Raw genomic sequence first — 17,861 nt, 5'->3', positions numbered from 1 at the left:
AGAGGCCAGGGCTTCCTTTACCTATTACCATGCCTTGAAATTGGGTACATCCAACTGAAGATGTTCCATTGCCCACCCAACCTTCACAACATTCTAGTCCATCCTTACACGACTCTCAATCTCAACCTCACGCACAAGGATCACACTCCTATGGAAGATCCAGGTGCAAGATGTGGCCAATCCATCCACCCAGCACTTCCTATTCCAGTCTTGTGACAGGCTTACCCTACCCCATCAGAGGCCAGGGTACCTGTGAAAGCAGCCATGCCACATACCCACTCTACTGCAATCATTGCACAGCTTTTTATATTTGTATGACTACCAATCAGCAGCCCACCAGGATAAATGGCCACCGCCAAACTATGGCCACGAGCAAAGTAGACCACCCTGTGGCACAACATGCAGCTGAATTTCAATGGCTGCTTCACTACCCAAGTTATCCAGATCATCCCCTCCACCACCAGCTTTTCTGAATTGCGCAGATGGGAGTTATCCTTGCATCCTCCGCTCCCAAAATCATCCTGACCTCGAACATACTGTGCCAACACCTTCCACCCAACAGTTTCCACCTCCCTCTGTCCTACCACTTCCTCCCTGTTTTTGTTTCCCACCCTCTTAATGCTTCTCTCTGCCAACGCCACTGCCCAACTTTCGCCACTCCTCTACTTTTTCCCACCTCATGACGCACAACCTCGTAATTCTGCACCTGTTGGCCCTACACACTTCAGCAGACAGCGCTCCCCTCTCGCCCCAACCATATAGTGCCATTCTTTCACCTTACCCAACTCCTCCACATTGCTGGTTCCATTCCATGTGAAAGCTGCATTTTAGTCCAAGCTGCCGGAGTTGGCAGTCGTGTGCATGACGTGTGCCTGCTTGAGTAAACGAATGGTGTGTGTTTCTCTTTCTCTTTCTTTTTCTTTTTCTGGTGAATATGTGCCCAAAAGCTAGTGTTTAAGTGTCTTTTAAATGTGATTGTCTGCAACTTAATGCGTCATCTTTATGGTAAGTAGCAATATATCCTTTTCCTTACATTATTGATATTCCAACCTGGAGTTTCCATTGTTTCATTATTGTGAAAAATAGATCTCACAAACATTATGGAAGTGTTGGACCTGCTAGAATTCACATTCTCACACAATTCTACTTAAATTCATCAATAAATTCTACAAGCAAAGACATGGCTTGGCTGAAATATTCATAAAGAACTTAGAAGATAAGAGCCTTAATTCTGACCACCACATCCTCAAAAAACATTATTTGCTTCTGTAATCATGCAGATGATGCTGTAATTTTAATGAATGGCACTAAAGGTGATATCAGTGAATAAACCAACTGTCAAACAATTTTCACTGTAGAGCTACAAATAGATGACTTGCTATATATTACCGTTAGAATAATGGATAATAAACAACAATTTGCAGTTATTAGGAAACCTACAACACACATTACCAACCAAAACTCTTCTTTAGGAAGAGCTGGCACTGCACGCAGGGGGAACTCCAGTTAAACCCAAGTTTTAAAACAGCCACAAGTCATGTCTTTTATTGAACAATTTTACTTATCAAATGAACAAGAAAATCATCCAAATATACAGTTTAAAGTTGGTTGACAGCTCTAATGATTAAACTGGTTGTACTAAAGTACCTAGACTTACGTTTAAAGGATGTTTAAAGTACTTTAAATGTAAGTTTAGGTACTGTAGTACAGTAGCTTTAATCTTTAGAGCCATCAGCCAATTTTAAACACAATTTTTAATGCTGTCAGCCAACGTTAATCTGTATGTACTGGTGATGTTCTTGTTCATTTGAAGAGCAAATCTGGTCAATAAAAAATACAAAGCATGATTTGTAGCTGTTTTCAAAAACTTACAACTCTTCTTGTCACCCCACAGCCCAAAGACGGCAGCATTCTAGTATCTGGTAAAAAGTGCTGTGCAAATACCACTTCACAAACTTACGTTTACACAAGAAATAAAAAGGGAAACAAACAGGCAATGCAAATGGTTATAGTAGCTCTACAATACACACAATAAAACAATCAATAATGCTGAGGCATCCACACCACGAAAAACTCAATGAGAATAAAACCATCCACACAGCCCCTTTCTGGGTGATATCTCATATCAAATTGTCAATGTCTTTAAACACAAAGGTGTTAACATATCTTTCATGACTGATAACAACATTGTGTGGACATTACCTCACACTAGCAATATATGAAAACCTGCACACTATACAGGTGCACACAAGATTAAATGTTTGAGCCACATCATGTTGTGATTCTACACAAGTTCGGCAGGTTGATCAGTTGACACGAGATTCAAGAAAAACACTAAAACACTAGCATACATAAAATACCACACATCACATCAGCACCAACCCTTGTCTGCTTGAAACATCACCTCATTTAAACAACAATTGCATCCAACTCAAAAGCAAAACCTACTCATTCTTGGAACACTCCAAATCTGCGTCCATCCTAAATGATACAAATTTGCAACATTATCATCTCTGTTTCTAACAGCAGCCTAAATTATTACATATAACAGTGCCACGACACACACACACACACACACACACACACACACACACACACATTCTCTCTCTCTCTCTCTCTCTCTCTCTCTCTCTCTCTCTCTCTCTCTCTCTCTCTCTCCACCTGAGTAGTTACTGGATGGTTGGTTGTCAGCATGTTCCTTCATGATTTATATACGAAAGTTATCTGGTGTAGCTCATAAAAACTCAACAAACTCATTCACACACGACCAATTTGTTTGCAGCTCGTGACCCTCTAAGCTTGAGTGCATATTGCAATGCTCCTGCTTTTGTTGAATTTATACAGAATTTATCTGTAACCAAAACAAGTTTGTTGCAACATATTTAAAATTATTCAAGAGCAGGAAGTGAAGCATATTTTGTACTAATTGTATTGAATTGATGCTCTCAACAATTGTTGACTATAGTCATTATGTAAACAGCTTGGATTCTTATCGTTTTGCAAACGTGTGTGAGCTGTGCGTGGCTTGTGTTCAAGCCGTTTAATGTTGTCATCTTCTCTTTATGGTACTGCCACCTCATTTTCTTATTCGATTTACTGGCGTCACTAAGTTCCTGTCTTACCTGCCCCTGAGAGGCGGCAGCAGCAGCAGGGCTTATCAATAAGAGCACTGTTGCATTATCTTTGAAGCGAACGCTAGTTCGTTGTGTTTCGCAAGTTCAGTAGGGGACGGAGTGCCAGTGAGGCACAGACAGCCAGTACTTGCCACCCGCTGGCCACACACGTGAACTGTCCGACGGAAGGAGATTAGAGCGGGAACGACCGCCGGTTGGTCGTCTCATTGAGCGACATGTATTCGGTCTTTTAACCGTTTATGGGTCTCGTCAGTTGGTCATCTTGCCAGATGTGCGTCAGTTCCTTCCTCATGCAGAGATGTCATCACCGATGGGCAAGTTTGGGTCCCAGCCAGTGTGCCCGGGCCGCCGTGTCTTCGAGTTCTGAATGGACATCGAGTTGAGTCGGGTTGGAGCTGCAGCGAGCTCCGGTCAACCAAGACTCACCCGACCGTTGCCGACACTCATAATGTGAGTGGGGACGACCTCGGTTGGTCGTTTGGTCGGTTGGTCGTCTCATCAGACGATGGGTATTTGGTCACCGACCGCTTAGGAAACACTATGTGTGTGACTTATCATTTCTCCTTGGTGTTCCACGGTGATTGGTTTTAGGATTGTCGGAGTTCTTGGTGCAAGTGTTTACGTGGAATTGTGTGTAGCTTTTGTGATTTTCATTGGGGAGATGAAAGCTGTATGTGTACTGGAGTGGGCAGTTGGTCAGTTGCGACAGAGCAGCAAGGAAGTCTCCGCAGCATGTGGTAATGCCGGGGCCACTGGCGGCGTGCACGCACAGTCAGTTGTGAGGCTCTAGCTGCGAAGTTCGTTGCCCACCGAACCTGGATACTGGAGTTGAGTAATCAGTGAACCTGTTACGGAACTTCAACTGCTGTGACATCACTTCGTTCATTGCCGGTTATTGCTTCCTGGGCCATTCCCTCAAGCAGCAACGTATGGTGTGCTGGAGTCAGCAAATTTTGCGGCCGTCTTCCTGTATGGTGTTTAATTATGCGAATGACTGTAACTTAATAGTGTGATTGCCTCACCTTGTTCATGTTGTCCGGCATGGCATGTAGTTTGACAGCTTGCTGATGTTCTCTCTCTCTCTCTCTCTCTCTCTCTCTCTCTCTCTCTCTCTCTCTCTCCCTCTGAGTGATTATTGTGCCTTGACTGTGCTTAGATGCCAGTTATCTAGATGTAGTGCTGCTGCGATCTTCGTCCTCGCTGATATTTTCGGTCGCCGTGCTGTTGGCTGGGTGGAAGGGAATTGATTAGGTTGTTGGTTGGTTCCTCAGCCGTCCCTAGGTCGTACTGCCACCCGATTATTTAGTGTTATGCTTGGCTGCCTGTCTCACCTAACCTGTAGTTAGAGATTCCTCCCCAGGCCGATCATTGGAACACTTCTGAGCACCACAGATTGCTGCTCACTATATAAAGAAGACAATAAGTCGCAGGCTGCTATACTTCTGAGGTTGCAGCCAAAAGGTTTTCTTCCAAATTATGAAACACACACACACACACACACACACACACACACACACACACACACACACACACACACACACACACAAAAAAAAAAAAAAAAGGTACTGTCTCTGGCCACTGAGGCCGGACCTAGTGGCCAGATAAAGTCATTTTGTGTTTCAGAGTTGTAGTCTTGTGTGTGTGTGTGTGTGTGTGTGTGTGTGTGTGTGTGTGTGTGTGTGTGTGTTCTACTTTAGAAGAGTCCCTTTTACCCAAAAGCTTAAATGTATAGCAGTCTTTTTTTGTAGCACTTGTCTGTAACTCTACTACACCCCTATATGGTGAGTAGCAATCTGTCATTTTCATAATATTTCATCATTCCACTCTCAATTTTACATTGTTTCAAATAGACTGTAAGGAAAAAACAAAAAGGAACAGAATCATGACAAAACATGAATGCTTGTGTGTGTGTGTGTGTGTGTGTGTGTGTGTGTGTGTGTGTGTGTGTGTGTGTGTGCGCGTGTGTGCGCGCGCGCCTGTATACCTGTCCTTTTTTCTCCCTAAGGTAAGTCTTTCTGCTTCCGGGATTGGAATGACTCCTTACCCTCTCCCTTAAAACCCACATCCCACATCCTTTCGTCTTTCCCTCTCCTTCCCTCTTTCCTGACGAAGCAACCGTTGGTTGCGAAAGCTTGAATTTTGTGTGTATGTTTGTGTGTCTATCGACATGCCAGCGCTTTCGTTTGGTAAGTCACATCATCTTTGTATATATATATATATATATATATATATATATATATATATATATATATATATATATATATGTTTGTGAAGACCTTCATGCTGAATTTCTAGTTAATGGCACCTGAAGTTCTTGATATCTGGCTTTGGACTATTTGCCACAGTAAACAGTAAAATTCCATTCAGAGATTGAGGAGCACAGTGTAAAGCCTTGAAAATTTGTTTGTACACCCAACAATTCACTTATAAAAACAATAGTTAATGGTTTGTATTGTCATGATGGTCAAATGTTAATACAATGTACTGACTGGTTATGTACATATTCCAAGGGGTAAAAAATACTATACCAAAGAAGTAATTCAATTACCATGTTAAGAGAGAAATTATGGGAAGATGGCTAAACCCCAGAAAATAGCTCATGTGAAAATAGTGCCACATTCAAATCACTGGGCACAAAATTCAATGATTACTTCGTCACAGAGGCAGCATACAATACACCCTGTTATAACCAAATTCAGATGCATTGCATTTACTTGTACAGATATTGCATGGAACACCAGCAAACACTATTTTCTAAAATTCTACCCCTAGCAGCAGATTATGAATGGGGGGTTTCTAGGATGGTTTGGTGTGGGCAGTGATTCTCTAGTGGAAGAGAAGAAGGCAGATCACAGTTAGAAGACCCACTTTATTGTTGTTTATTTACATCCATTCAGTCTTTGATACAACAAGTGTCAATCCTTGGTGAGTACAGCACATACATCAACATGGTATCTCATGGTGCATCAACCTCCCAGTGTCAGCCTCATCAGCTGTAGCAAGCACCAACTGTGCTTGCCCCAATGTGTCAGTGTATGTCTAGAGTTTCCAGTGGTAACAGGATGGGACGGCCGCAGCAATGGTTGCTGTCACTCAGCATACAGCAGGCTGCAGTTTGCCATGTAGCACAGGGTGAAAAAAATCACCAGTTTGAGTCTCAGAACATGTAAAGTTGGCCAGGCACAGGTATCATAAACCTGTGGAGTGGCAGAGAGCAGAGCTGTCCAAAGCCCAGGTGCTCAGGTGCCAGTTGGAGGTTTGAAGCCTTGTGGCAGCAGTTGAAGGTTATAGGCCAGCTGCGTAATCAGTATGGCACAGACTGGACATGATAGCGCAGCTGTTCGATAATGACAGACTGGCTTTGACAGATTTAAATATAAATGTCTGGGGCTAACCATGCAGAATAAATCACATTTCTGTCATGCAGAAGCATCTCTAGCAGGAGCCAGTGACCTAGGCCCGGCTATTGCCGGATGGCAGTAGGTCAAACCGGGAAGCATCCCACTCCGACTGTGTGCCATGTTGGCATATCACCAACTGCAGCTGCTGGTGGAGCATGCTAAGGTTCTACATACAACACTCTGCTGTTGCTACAGCCTCTGTCATTACAATTACAAAATTCACTAACTCACTAAAAAGTAGCAACTTTCCTGGTTGTGGTGTTGCTTCTAGAAGAATATTACCATTTTGAACCAAGTTGATGGAACTAGCATTAAATTTTCTTTACAATCAGATGATAGCTGAAAAGGCTAACAACTGGTTTCCAGAAAACAGTTTAAGTCTTAATTTCATAAAAAAATCATACTTCATGATTTAATGCAAACAAAAATGAGCTGCTAGTACCAGAGGTAGATTTTAATGGTAGATAAGTGAAACACACTGTATAAAATTCGTTGGGGTGAAGTCAAAGTACAGATAAACTAATAAGGAGCTCAATGCAGCATTTTTTGTCACTGGAAGCACCTCTCATTGTGTTGACCTAAAGACAGAAGTATCAGCTTATTCTGCATCTTTTCACTCCTTGTTCTCTTATGCAATACTCTTCTGGAATAGTGCAGCTACAGTACCTGTAAATAAAGTATTTATTCTGCAGAATCAAGTAATAAGAATACTGTGTAAATTAGATAATCACACATTGTGCAGAAGTCTTTATAAATGTGGTGGAATTCTTACAATAACGTCCCAATATATTTACTCCGGAATGATTTATGGTTTTGATAATTAAATTAGTTTTACTAAATTCAAAGTACAAAACACAAAGGTAATTATTATGTTGATTTTCCTCTTTGTGTAGGGTTTAGAAGGGAGTTATGCACCATGATGCATAAGCTATTCACATAGTCCCTTGCAACATGAAGCAATCAATTGGGAATTTCCATCATTTTATGCAAATATTAAAAACATATCTCATTTATCACTCTTTCTGTAAATTATATGAATATCTAGATTCAAGGATTGAAATTTTCTGTTCTCCAATAAATACCAATGTAATGAGTTAATATGCTACTCAGTAGGCATTCATTGTAACTGAGGAGGCACCGGCTTTCTTTGTAATTTAGCTGATATGAACATTAACAGTATCAAGCACTACAGTGACAGTTTAATGTTACCAAAGTGTACAGACTAAGTTTCTATGATTTGGTTGCCTTTTGTTAATATATGAGTATACCTTGACTCATTCAACATAACTGAAGGTTCTCCTCCTTAATAGCACCTATGGAACAATATGAGTGGATGAATAATCGACTCATTTCCCCAAACTAATGGCACTGGGTAGAATTTTGTTACTCATAGTATCTTTATTGCTGCTCTGAGACTACTTTAGGAAGAAGACTGTCATCCTATGAAGCTCATTAAAAGCACCACGCAACACTATATTTGCTAGCATTAATTTCCCTAAGAGCTTATAGACACTATCATTAACAGTATTACACATCACTATATTTGGTGCATCATTGGATTCAATATATTTGCACCACTTTTGTTACAACTGATAATGGTTCCAGCAATTATAAGTGGTCCACTATTTTTTATTGCAAACATTGCTGCTTGTATGTTGCTTAGTTTATAATGCAAAAACACGAAGATACTGTTCATTCAAATGCAAATTAACATCCAACAATATGACATAAAAGATGTATCTATGTCGTGTATGACAATTTTCGTGTCAGAGAGAAAAGTGCACCAACTTCCAATGCCTAACTTGTACATTTCATAATCATCACGAGTTCACTGTCTTGTCCAAGTTAAATTACAATCGCTTCATCCTTCAATGCTTGTCACGATCCTCTTTATGGAAAATGTATCTGTTGACGATAGGACAGGTTTCTGAAGGAACTCTCTGAAAGCGATCTTCCACACGAAATATCTCGCAATACGATCAAGTTTAATTTTTCAGAGTCAACTGCAACACAATTGTGAAACTACCAATGTAAAAACTTAAACAAAAAATTAATGTTTGAAAATATAATAAGATTGGATACATAAAAAAAACTCTTCACCAAGAGCTGGCAGAAGGAAACACACATAAAAGATACGGAAATGGGCAAGCTTTCGGGTCAGTGGCTGCTCCTTTTGGCAGAAGGGTCGAAGGAGTAAGAAGAGGGATGACAGAAAAGAACTGGCGAGATTTAGAAAATGGGGAGCAATAGAGAATTTGCCCAAAATGCTGGGTCAGGGGAGACTCACCAGGTGTAATGGGAAGGAAAGACTGATTGCTGGAGTCTGCACCAGAACCTAAGAACTTGAAAGTGGGAGATAGGATATTAATCAAGACAGAGATCCCAGGAAAAATATCATGCAAGAGTCAATAAGAGTGGAAAGCTCAGTGCATTATAAATGTCAGGCAGCTGCAGGTGATGGAGGAGTGGGGAAGAGGGGTAATAGACAGGTAGGAAAATAAAGGCTGTAGAAAAATAAAAAAGAATGAAGAAAAGGAATAATTACTGAAAAGAAATACTGATATGACAGAAGTTAACATAAATTTAGGCCAGTGGGGTGTTGAGAACTAAATACATCTTGTAATGCCTCTTTGCACTTGCAAAGTTCTGAGAAACTGCTGTCAGTAAGAAGACGACGTGTGGTGGAAACAGGCATCACGGTCATGATTGTCATGCTGCAGTTTGTGCTCTGCAACAGGATACTGTGTGTTTCTGGTGTACACCTTCTGTCTATGTCCACTTATCCTAACTGATAAGTTGGTGGTAGCCATGCAAGAATTCTTTTTTAGTAATTTCTGTTGTCATTAATAGCCTATCTTCCATGTTTAAGTTCTCAGATTTCCAAATGCTGTCCAGTGCAAGCACCAAACATCAGTCTTTCCTTCTCATTCCACTCAGTAAGTCTTCCCTGACCTCTGGGCAATTTTTCCATAACTCTCCCCATTTCCTAAGGCTCACCAGTCATTTATCTTCATCCGTTTTCCTTTCCCTTCAATCCTTCAGCCAGAAGAAGGAGCCACTGAATCTGAAAGCTTGCCTATTTCCATATCTTTTATGTGTTTTCTCCTGTCACCAATCGATGAGTAGATATTTATCTTCCCAATCAAATTACAAAGTTCAGCAACACCATATTTTGCTTCATTTCTAACATAAATTAGTGCATTAGGAACAAGGCCCTGTTGTCAGTGTTGTTAGTGTTGTTAGTGTTAGTGAAGTGTTATCCAATCCAGAAAGTCCATCTCATGGTGGTAACTTTTTTTTTTTTATCTCCACTCACAAAGTTTCCCACTGCGATGTAACCACCTTGATGAGGATGAATGTTGTCAATAGAAACTAATTCAAAGTAAACATCTTTATGAAATATTAATTTCGTCAGTGGTAGCTGTGGTGGGTGTAATTCCATTTGTTCAAAATAATAAAAGTTGACCAGAACATATCTTCATTCCATTCCTTCACCACAGTTGATGTTTCCTGTAAGTTTCTTTAGTGAAAACATGACAGAAAACACCGTGGACCTCAAAACATGTGAAAAGTCTGTTATTGTTTCAGGTGTAGAATTTATTATGCACAGAGTGCTGCTCATGATATTATCATCTTACTGGGCTTGCCCACACAATTTCGCATGGGTCTTATATACTCTTGCTAACAGCTGATGTATTGTTGCATATAGTAAAATCACTAATTACAAATACAGAAGTTGCTGTTAATTTTAAAAACGGTGTCATCGTCCGGTGGTTACATTTGAAATGCGTGGAATATGATATAAAATTGGAGACATAGCTCTTGTTTTCAAGGAAAAATAAGTAACAACACTAATTACATTTTCATTAATTATACTGAAACTACACTATCCCAAATATTCCTACAATGTTTCCTATTTCAAATATGAGTACATTACTTTTTAGTGTGAACAAAATTTCAATATACACACCTCAAAAAAAGATTTGCATCACCCCGGTTCCCAAAACTCCTGAAGATAGACATTGACTGTGGATATTATACCACGGACACAGACCCTTTGATTGTTCAGAGATATCACTAAAACTGCTCAAAGATGTAAACAACCATGCACGAGCAGCACCTATTGGACGGAGGGGGTCCGACAGTTGATCAGTTCCAATCATTCCACCAGGAAGGAGGTACACGGCTCACGTTTTCTGTCATTCAACCATGCCTAGATGGTCAATAGCACAGTTCGATCACGTCCACATTGTTACTTTGTGCTAGGAAGGGCTCTCAACAAGGGAAGTGTCCAGGCATCTCGGAGTGAACCAAAATGATGTCGTTCAGATGTGGAGGAGATACAGAGAGACAGGAACTGTCAAAGACATGCCTTGCTCACACCATCAAAGGGCTACTACTGTAGTGAATGACCACTTCCTGCAGATTATGGCTAAGAGGAACCCTGACAGCAATGTCACCATGTTGAATAATGCTTTCCATAGAGCCACAGAACGTCGTGTTACAACTCAAACTGTGCGCAACTTCACTCCAGATGTCCATGGCGAAGTCCATCTTTGCAACCCTGACACCATGTACCGCGGTACAGATGGTCCCAACAACATGCGGAATGGACCGCCAGGATTGGCATCATGCTCTCTTACTGGTGAGTGTCGCATATGCCTTCAACCACACATCCGCGGGAGATGTGTTTGGTGGTAACCTTCAGGCTGAATGCCTTAGACACACCATCCAGCACGTGCAGAAAGGTGGAGATTCCCTGCTGTCTTGGGGTGGCACTATGTGGGGCCAACGTAGGCCACTGATGGCCAAGGAGGGCGCCGTAACAGTTGTACAATTTTGTTTCATCAAAATCAGACAGAAGCTGCATACAGCTAAATACACTCCTGGAAATGGAAAAAAGAACACATTGACACCGGTGTGTCAGACCCACCATACTTGCTCCGGACACTGCGAGAGGGCTGTACAAGCAATGATCACACGCACGGCACAGCGGACACACCAGGAACCGCGGTGTTGGCCGTCGAATGGCGCTAGCTGCGCAGCATTTGTGCACCGCCGCCGTCAGTGTCAGCCAGTTTGCCGTGGCATACGGAGCTCCATTGCAGTCTTTAACACTGGTAGCATGCCGCGACAGCGTGGACGTGAACCGTATGTGCAGTTGACGGACTTTGAGCGAGGGCGTATTGTGGGCATGCGGGAGGCCGGGTGGACGTACCGCCGAATTGCTCAACACGTGGGGCGTGAGGTCTCCACAGTACATCGATGTTGTCGCCAGTGGTCGGCGGAAGGTGCACGTGCCCGTCGACCTGGGACCGGACCGCAGCGATGCACGGATACACGCCAAGACCGTAGGATCCTACGCAGTGCCGTAGGTGACCGCACCGCCACTTCCCAGCAAATTAGGGACACTGTTGCTCCTGGGGTATCAGCGAGGACCATTCGCAACCATCTCCATGAAGCTGGGCTACGGTCCCGCACACCGTTAGGCCGTCTTCCGCTCACGCCCCAACATCGTGCAGCCCGCCTCCAGTGGTGTCGCGACAGGCGTGAATGGAGGGACGAATGGAGACGTGTCGTCTTCAGCGATGAGAGTCGCTTCTGCCTTGGTGCCAATGATGGTCGTATGCGTGTTTGGCGCCGTGCAGGTGAGCGCCACAATCAGGACTGCATACGACTGAGGCACACAGGGCCAACACCCGGCATCATGGTGTGGGGAGCGATCTCCTAAACTGGCCGTACACCACTGGTGATCGTCGAGGGGACACTGAATAGTGCACGGTACATCCAAACCGTCATCGAACCCATCGTTCTACCATTCCTAGACCGGCAAGGGAACTTGCTGTTCCAACAGGACAATGCACATCCGCATGTATCCCGTGCCACCCAACGTGCTCTAGAATGTGTAAGTCAACTACCCTGGCCAGCAAGATCTCCGGATCTGTCCCCCATTGAGCACGTTTGGGACTGGATGAAGCGTCGTCTCACACGGTCTGCACGTCCAGCACGAACGCTGGTCCAACTGAGGCGCCAGGTGGAAATGGCATGGCAAGCCATTCCACAGGACTACATCCAGCATCTCTACGATTGTCTCCATGGGAGAATAGCAGCCTGCATTGCTGCGAAAGGTGGATATACACTGTACTAGTGCCGACATTGTGCATGCTCTGTTGCCTGTGTCTATGTGCCTGTGGTTCTGTCAGTGTGATCATGTGATGTATCTGACCCCAGGAATGTGTCAATAAAGTTTCCCCTTCCTGGGACAATGAATTCACGGTGTTCTTATTTCCATTTCCAGGAGTGTATTTTCTCTGCATCTTAATCTACTGGTATATGCATGATAAACTTCAGTCCCTTAGGAAATTCAGGTTGAGCTATCCAAAAACAATTATATTTTCAATAGTCATTTACCCTCCTCCGCAAAGCAACTTCAGGCTGATCAGATGATTCAAAAAGAAACAGGTGCACACATTCAGTGTAAAATTCCTGACCAGTGAAGACATTCAAAACCACTACAATAACTAGTTATGTCTATTGGTCTAAACTACAATATATATATTTGTGTGCTTTCCTCTGCAAATATATTCCCACTGCCGATTATAGCTGTATGTTAATGCACAAAAGTAAACATATTGTTATAATTGGCACCTGTGAAGAGGGACACGAATTAAAAAAACTTTTTGTTATAACTACAAGTTGAACAAATATATTTCAAGGAAGACACAATACATGAAAGTCACAGATCAAGTAAAACAGAGTAAGACGTGTGTACACTTTGACAGTCAAATCATAACCGAGTCTGAGTCTAGTGGCTGCTGGCTGGCTGGCCGCTTTGGTGGTGGTGCTGCTGCTGCACGGCTGGCAGACAGCGCCGCATGTAGAGGACACACGTAGCTGTGCGGCGGCACTTTGAAAGATCAGCGAGTCACAACACTTTTCCCCCCCTTTGAAGTTTTTGCACAGGTCTTGATGGAGGTGGCCTGTAGATTGCTAACATCCATAGGTGTTGTTTCACTGGCTGTAAAGTCTCGAGGAGGAGGCTTCCCGTACGGACGGAAGTGTCCCCGATGATAACGGGTCGAGATGACAGGAGACGTGGGGGTCAAATCTGCTGGGGCCCCGTGCACCAATCTGCCCGTTGCGGCAACTCCGGTTGTTATAACAGGAGACATGGACGATATGTCCGCGTCCGTAGGAGGAGGAGGCAGAGTAGAGTTGCTCCAACAGATGATGGTCATCTGGTTTCTGCATGGGGACGTCTCCTGGTGGCATCAGTTCTTGTGCTGGCACCGATTTAATAGTGAGAGGACTGCATTGTGAGTAATGAGAGATTCTAGTATCCCGAGCGTCAGGTAGAGCCGAAGGTGGTGTAGCGGCATCCGGAACAGGCGTTGCCAACACACGAGGCCGAAGCTGGTCCGAATGACGCACTGCAACACGGTGTCGTCGTACGATGCGGCCAGGACTCCATTTTGGCCGCCTGCCATATCCCCGTACCCATACAAGATCGTTGGCGGTGAACCGGCCAAGTGAAGGCACCCGCGGCCGTGGGGTGGAAGGCCACAGAAGATGAAGTAGCGTGCAGGGTTGTCGGCCATGTAAGAGCTCAGCCGGACTGTGGTCGCCCATGGGGGTGAAACGGTAAGAAGCCAGAAATTGGAGAAGCGCATCACCAGCAGCAGAAGAAGTCAGGAGTTTCCTCATCTGAGCCTTAAATGTGCGGACCAGTCATTCAGCCTCACAGTTTGACTGTGGATGGAACGGAGGGGCCGTGACATGCGTGATGCCGTGACGGGCACAAAAATCTGCAAAATTGGAAGAGGCAAAATGCAGACCATTATCAGTAACAAGAGTAGAGAAAAGGCCTTCCAAAGAGAAAATGCGAGCTAGAGCATTGGTAGTTGCCGCGGTGGTAGGCAACGTGCAACGGACAATGAAAGGAAAGTTAGAGTAGGCGTCAATAACGAGAAGCCAATAAGTACCTAAAAAAGGTCCCGTGAAGTCAGCATGAATATGCTCCCAGGGCTTCTCAGGTGAAGGCCACGGTGACAAAGATGACTTCGGGACGGTGGCCTGTGATGCACAAAGGCCGCAGGCAGCGACCATGTGTGCGATTTCAGAGTCGATGCCGGGCCAGTACACACTATGGTGCGCCAGAGATTTTGTGCGAGAGACACCCCAGTGTCCTTGGTGAAGGAGGCGCAAGACCGAAGCACGCAAAGACGCAGGTACCACAATACGCGGCGAAGCATTTTTGGTGGAAAGGAGGATAACACCATCCCTAGCCGTGAGGTGGTAACGCAAAGCGTAGTAGTTCCACAACGGATCAGAAGTCTTAGTGGACGGACGATCTGGCCACCCCTTCTGAATACAGCGTAAAACCCAGGAGAGGGTAGGCTCAGAACCCGTAGCAACCGCCAGCCGGTCCCCAGTGATGCGGAACCTGTCCACAACCCGCTGCTCGGCAACATCCAGGTGGAAACACAAAAGTTCGTCCCTATCGAATGCCTGATTAGGACCGATGGGAAGGCGAGACAGTGCATCAGCATTATCATGTTGAGCCGTCGGCCGGAAATGAATCTCATAATTGAAACGAGACAAGTAAAGGGCCCAACACTGGAGGCGATGTGCAGCTTTGTTTGGAAGTGACACTGATGGATGAAACAAGGAAACAAGTGGTTTGTGATCCGTAACAAGATGAAATTTGTATCCATAGAGAAAAACACCAAACTTATGAAGAGCATAAATAATGGCCAAAGCTTCTTTTTCAATTTGAGAATACTTTTGTTGGGCATCCGTGAGCATTTTGGAGGCATAAGCAATGGGATTGTTCAGAACCTTCAGAAAAACTGTGCGCAATGACTGCACCGACCCCGTATTGAGAGGTGCCCATGGCAAGAACAAGATGTTGGCCAGGTCGATAAGTAGCCAGGCTTGGGGCCTGTTTCAGCATAGTCTTCAATTTCTGGAAAGCCGCATCGCATGACGCGGACCAGTGAAAAGGCACGTTTTTATGCAACAGACGATGCAACAGCTGAGCCACCAAAGCAGCAGACGGTAAAAACTTGTAATAGTATGCTATTTTCCCCAAGAAGGCCTGCAGTTCCTTAACAGACGTAGGGCGAGGAAGGGCATCAATCGCAGCGACAGTTTGCTGAAGCAGACAAATACCATCCCGAGAGAGTTGAATCCCCAAGTACGTGATAGATGCCCGAAAAAATTTGGATTTCTGAAGATTACACTTAAGATCGGCAGTCTGTAAGACATGAAAAAGTGTGCAGAGATTTTGAAGATGTTCATCAGTGGTGGAACCAGTGACAACAATGTCGTCCTGGTAATTTATACACCCAGGGACAGTGAGCAATAATTGTTCCAAGAATCGCTGAAAGAGAGCAGGGGCGCTGGCAACCCCGAATGGCAATGGTTGGTATTGATAGAGGCCAAAAGGCGTGTTAAGGGCCAGAAACTGCCGGGAAGCAGTGTCAAGAAGACGTTAATGATAAGCTTCTGACAGGTCAAGTTTAGAAAAATACTGGCCTCCAGCAAGTTTAGTGAACAATTCTTCAGGTCGAGGCATAGGGTAAGTGTTGATAAGGCATTGAGCATTTACAGTGGCTTTGAAATCGCCACAAAGACGAATATCACCATTTGGCTTAGCAATGACAACGACAGGACAGGACCACTCACTGGAAGTGACAGGAAGCGAGACCCCTCAAGCAGTGAGACGATCCAACTCCCGTTTGACCTGATCACGAAGGGCCACAGGAATGGGCCGAGCCTGAAAAAACTTAGGCCGAGCAGTGGCTTTGAGCGTGATATGAGTTTCAAAGTCGTTTGCACAGCCTAACCCAGGAGAAAAAAGGGACGAAAATGTTGTCGACAAGGGATCCAATTGAGCATAAGGAATAGCATCAGAGACGATATTGACAGAGTCATCTATGGAGAACCCAAAAACGCAAAAGGCATCGAAACTAAAAAGTTTCTCCGCGTTACTATGGTTAACAACAAATATGGGAACAGTGCGAATGACAGATTTGTAAGATACCTCAGCATCAAATTGTTCCAAGAGAGAAATCTTCTGTTTATTGTAAGTCTGTAATTGCCTAGTGACAGGTGACAGGATTGGAGAACCCAAATGAAGATACGTCTGGGAATTTATGATAGTGGCAGCAGAACCAGTATCCACCTGCATGTGAACATCTCGACCAAGTATTTGGACAGGACAGTGAGGAATAACTTCCCTGAAAGGCAAGAAGTACAATTGACAGACAACACAGAATCTAAATCAGTGTCATGTTCATGAACATCGTGTATGTGGTCAGATTTGCAAATGGATGACACATGACCCTTTTTCTTTTTGCATTTGTGACACACGGGCCAATGTTGTGGACAATCTTCTCGTGAATGTTTCGTAAAACACCGCGGACATGAAGGAAGTTGCCGTGGATTTTGCTGCAGTTTCTTAGAGGTTTGTTTACGTTAGGCCGAGGCTGCACTTGGGAGTGTACTGCGGCCATGTTGGCCGGTGGGGACACGCCACACGCTTCATCAACATCGCACAGAGGTTGTATTTCCCCGATGTCGCCCCATGCCTCTATTTGCGCTCCAGCAGCGTGAGAAATTTCAATACACTGACCGATGGATAGGACTTCATCTAGAGTCAGATTTGCCAACTGAAGGGCATGTTGCCTAACTTCTTTGTCTGGCGGCGATCGGATAATAGCATCCTGTACCATGGAATCGGTGTAGGATTCTTTGTGAATTTCAGTAACAAACTGACACTTCGTACTGAGGCCGTGAAGTTCAGAAGTCCAAGTGCGATAGGACTGATTTGGTTCTTTTTGACAACAATAAAAGGCAACACAAGAGGCTACCACATGCGTTTGCTTTTGAAAATAGATGGACAGAAGTGAGCACATTTCAGCAAAGGACAAAGACGCAGGATCTTTCAAAGGAGCGAACTGAGACAACAACTGATACACTTGAGGTGAAATCCATGAAAGGAACAGAGACTTACATGTTTGTTCATCCACAACATGAAATGTCAAGAAGTGCTGTCGAAGACTTTTTTCGTAATCGGACCACTCTTCCACCGTCTCGTCGTAAGGAGGAAAAGGAGGTAGAGAGGACGACGAGAGACGCCCCGCAATTGATGTCGCGACGAAATCATGAATCACATTTGTGAGAGGCATTTGCTGTTCTATGAGACCTTGCAATAGTTGCTCTAAAGTAGCCATGGAAACACATGGGTCAACAATGGAAAAGAAAAATCACTACCTCACCGCCAATTGTTATAACTTCAAGCTGAACAAATATACTTCAAGGA

At 44.1% G+C, this 17,861-nt stretch overlaps 1 protein-coding gene across 10 annotated transcripts in view; it reads right to left on the bottom strand.

Annotated features, from left to right (window-relative positions):
- The window catches only part of LOC126456768 (thiamine transporter 1-like), a 619,041-nt gene that overhangs the window by 369,174 nt on the left and 232,006 nt on the right, over nt 1–17,861 (bottom strand). The window contains exon 2 of one of the 10 annotated variants that reach the window (XM_050092532.1): nt 7,135–7,201. The exons of the other annotated variants lie outside the window; for them this stretch is intronic. Coding sequence (XP_049948489.1) covers nt 7,135–7,144 — 10 coding nt within the window. The 5' untranslated portion in view covers nt 7,145–7,201. The remainder of the gene's footprint in view (nt 1–7,134; nt 7,202–17,861) is intronic. 10 annotated transcript variants of the gene reach the window in all.

Source organism: Schistocerca serialis, chromosome 2 (assembly GCF_023864345.2).
Source record: "Schistocerca serialis cubense isolate TAMUIC-IGC-003099 chromosome 2, iqSchSeri2.2, whole genome shotgun sequence".
Classification (NCBI taxonomy): domain Eukaryota; kingdom Metazoa; phylum Arthropoda; class Insecta; order Orthoptera; family Acrididae; genus Schistocerca; species Schistocerca serialis.
The sequence above is the reverse complement of the archived record's forward strand: the minus strand, read 5'-3'. Positions and strand labels throughout refer to the sequence as shown.